Source organism: Otolemur garnettii, unplaced genomic scaffold, assembly GCF_000181295.1.
Source record: "Otolemur garnettii isolate 467f Iridium unplaced genomic scaffold, OtoGar3 scaffold00145, whole genome shotgun sequence".
Classification (NCBI taxonomy): Eukaryota; Metazoa; Chordata; class Mammalia; order Primates; family Galagidae; genus Otolemur; species Otolemur garnettii.
The window spans coordinates 4,447,779-4,449,359 of record NW_003852540.1 but is presented as its reverse complement, the minus strand read 5'-3'; the positions used below and the strand labels follow the sequence as shown (position 1 = coordinate 4,449,359).

Sequence of the window (1,581 nt, the reverse complement as noted above, 5' to 3'; positions counted from 1 at the left end):
GCCGAGCCAGCAATTCTCTTGTCTCAGCCTTCAAAGTAGGTGGGACTACAAGCACCCGCCACAATGCCCAGCTATTTTTTATTGTAATTATCATTGTTGTTCAGCTGGCCCAGGCCAGGTTTAAACCTACCAGCCTAGGTGTATGTGGCCGGCGCCCTAACCACTGAGTATGGGCGCCACCCAAGGGCAGGAAGTTTTTTAAAGGAATGCCAGGGTTTAGGAGCTAGGAACTGGCTCTGGCTTGGAACAAGCAGGTTGTGCCCAAGCATGATAGCTTCAACTTAAGATGGCTCACATTGTGAGAGGGGAAAGGTGATTGGCAGCAGATAAACTCCAATTTCACCACCACCCTGTCCGTGTCTTTATAAAACATGTTCCTATGGGGTGGCTTCTGTGGCTCAAAGGAGTAGGGCTCCGACCCCATATGCCAGAGGTGGCGGGTTCAAACTCAGCCCTGGCCAAAAACTGCAAAAAAAAAAAAACATGTTCTTAAAATGTCCTAATAGCCATAATCTCCTTCAATGGGAGCCTGACAGGTGTCTAGCATGGCAGTCATCATCATTACTAGAGGGAACGATAAGGAATAAAGTAGGTTTTCTGACTGCATCATGGGCTGCTAAGGCCTTGAGAACCCCACTGATTTTAGCTTCTATGATATGCACACTGAGAAATTTAGTACATACAGTGCAGAAGGGGTAGGGGTGGCTTTAGTCATCTGCTGTCATTCCTTTGACTGGGTCCTTTTGTCTCATCTGAAACAGAAAAAACAAGAAATATTAAAGGTTTCTGCTGCTACTGGAACTCCATCACAATATATCCCTCTTCAGTGCTGCCAATAGACAGGGTGGAGCTTTTTATGTGCACAAAGCAAAAAATCAAAAGGATAGAATTCTGTATACATACAACCAAAGCCATACCATTTATAGCCCTTTGTCACTGGTCTCACCATTCACGATTTCTGCTTCTCTCCCCTGCATCACAGTGTTGAAGTTAGTTCTTAAGTACCTCTCTGCTTTATTCACCTATTCATTCAACAAATATTTATGAAGTATCTCTTTTTTATTTTGAGACAGAGTCTCACTTTGTTGCCTCAAGTAGAGTACCGTGGCGTCACAGCTTACAGCAACCTCTTAACTCTTGGGCTCAAGCTATCCGCTTGCCTGAGCCTCCTAAGTAGCTGGGACTACAGGCACCCATCACTAGCCTTGGCTGTTTTTTTAGAGACAGGGTCTTGCTCACTTAAGGCACTGAGAAGTAGTCACGAACAATTAGCATTCCTGAAGGAAAACCATTCTCATTATAAATAAAATAAGTACAGCCCTTTGGGAAAATAATTTGGCAATAAATAAGAGCTTCTCATCACCAGGAAATGGAGGCCAACCCCCCCCCCCAAAACCCACTGAAACCCTTAAATTCTTTAATTCCACTTGTGGGAATTCATCCTAAGGAAATAAACCTAACAAAACCAAACCAAACCCAAAACCTGAGTGCCAAAGATTTTCATCACAGCAACTACTTAGAAGCAAGAGCAAACACGTATGTTTGCAGTCACAAACATGTATATGAAGAAATTATTTAATG

The 1,581-nt window shown here is 43.5% G+C and overlaps 1 protein-coding gene across 1 annotated transcript in view; it reads right to left on the bottom strand.

The window, feature by feature from the left end:
• The window catches only part of PITPNA (phosphatidylinositol transfer protein alpha), a 45,651-nt gene that overhangs the window by 5,134 nt on the left and 38,936 nt on the right, over nt 1–1,581 (bottom strand). Inside the window, exon 11 of the mRNA XM_003799097.2 lies at nt 684–752. Within this exon, the coding sequence (XP_003799145.1) occupies nt 708–752 (45 nt within the window). The 3' untranslated portion in view covers nt 684–707. The remainder of the gene's footprint in view (nt 1–683; nt 753–1,581) is intronic.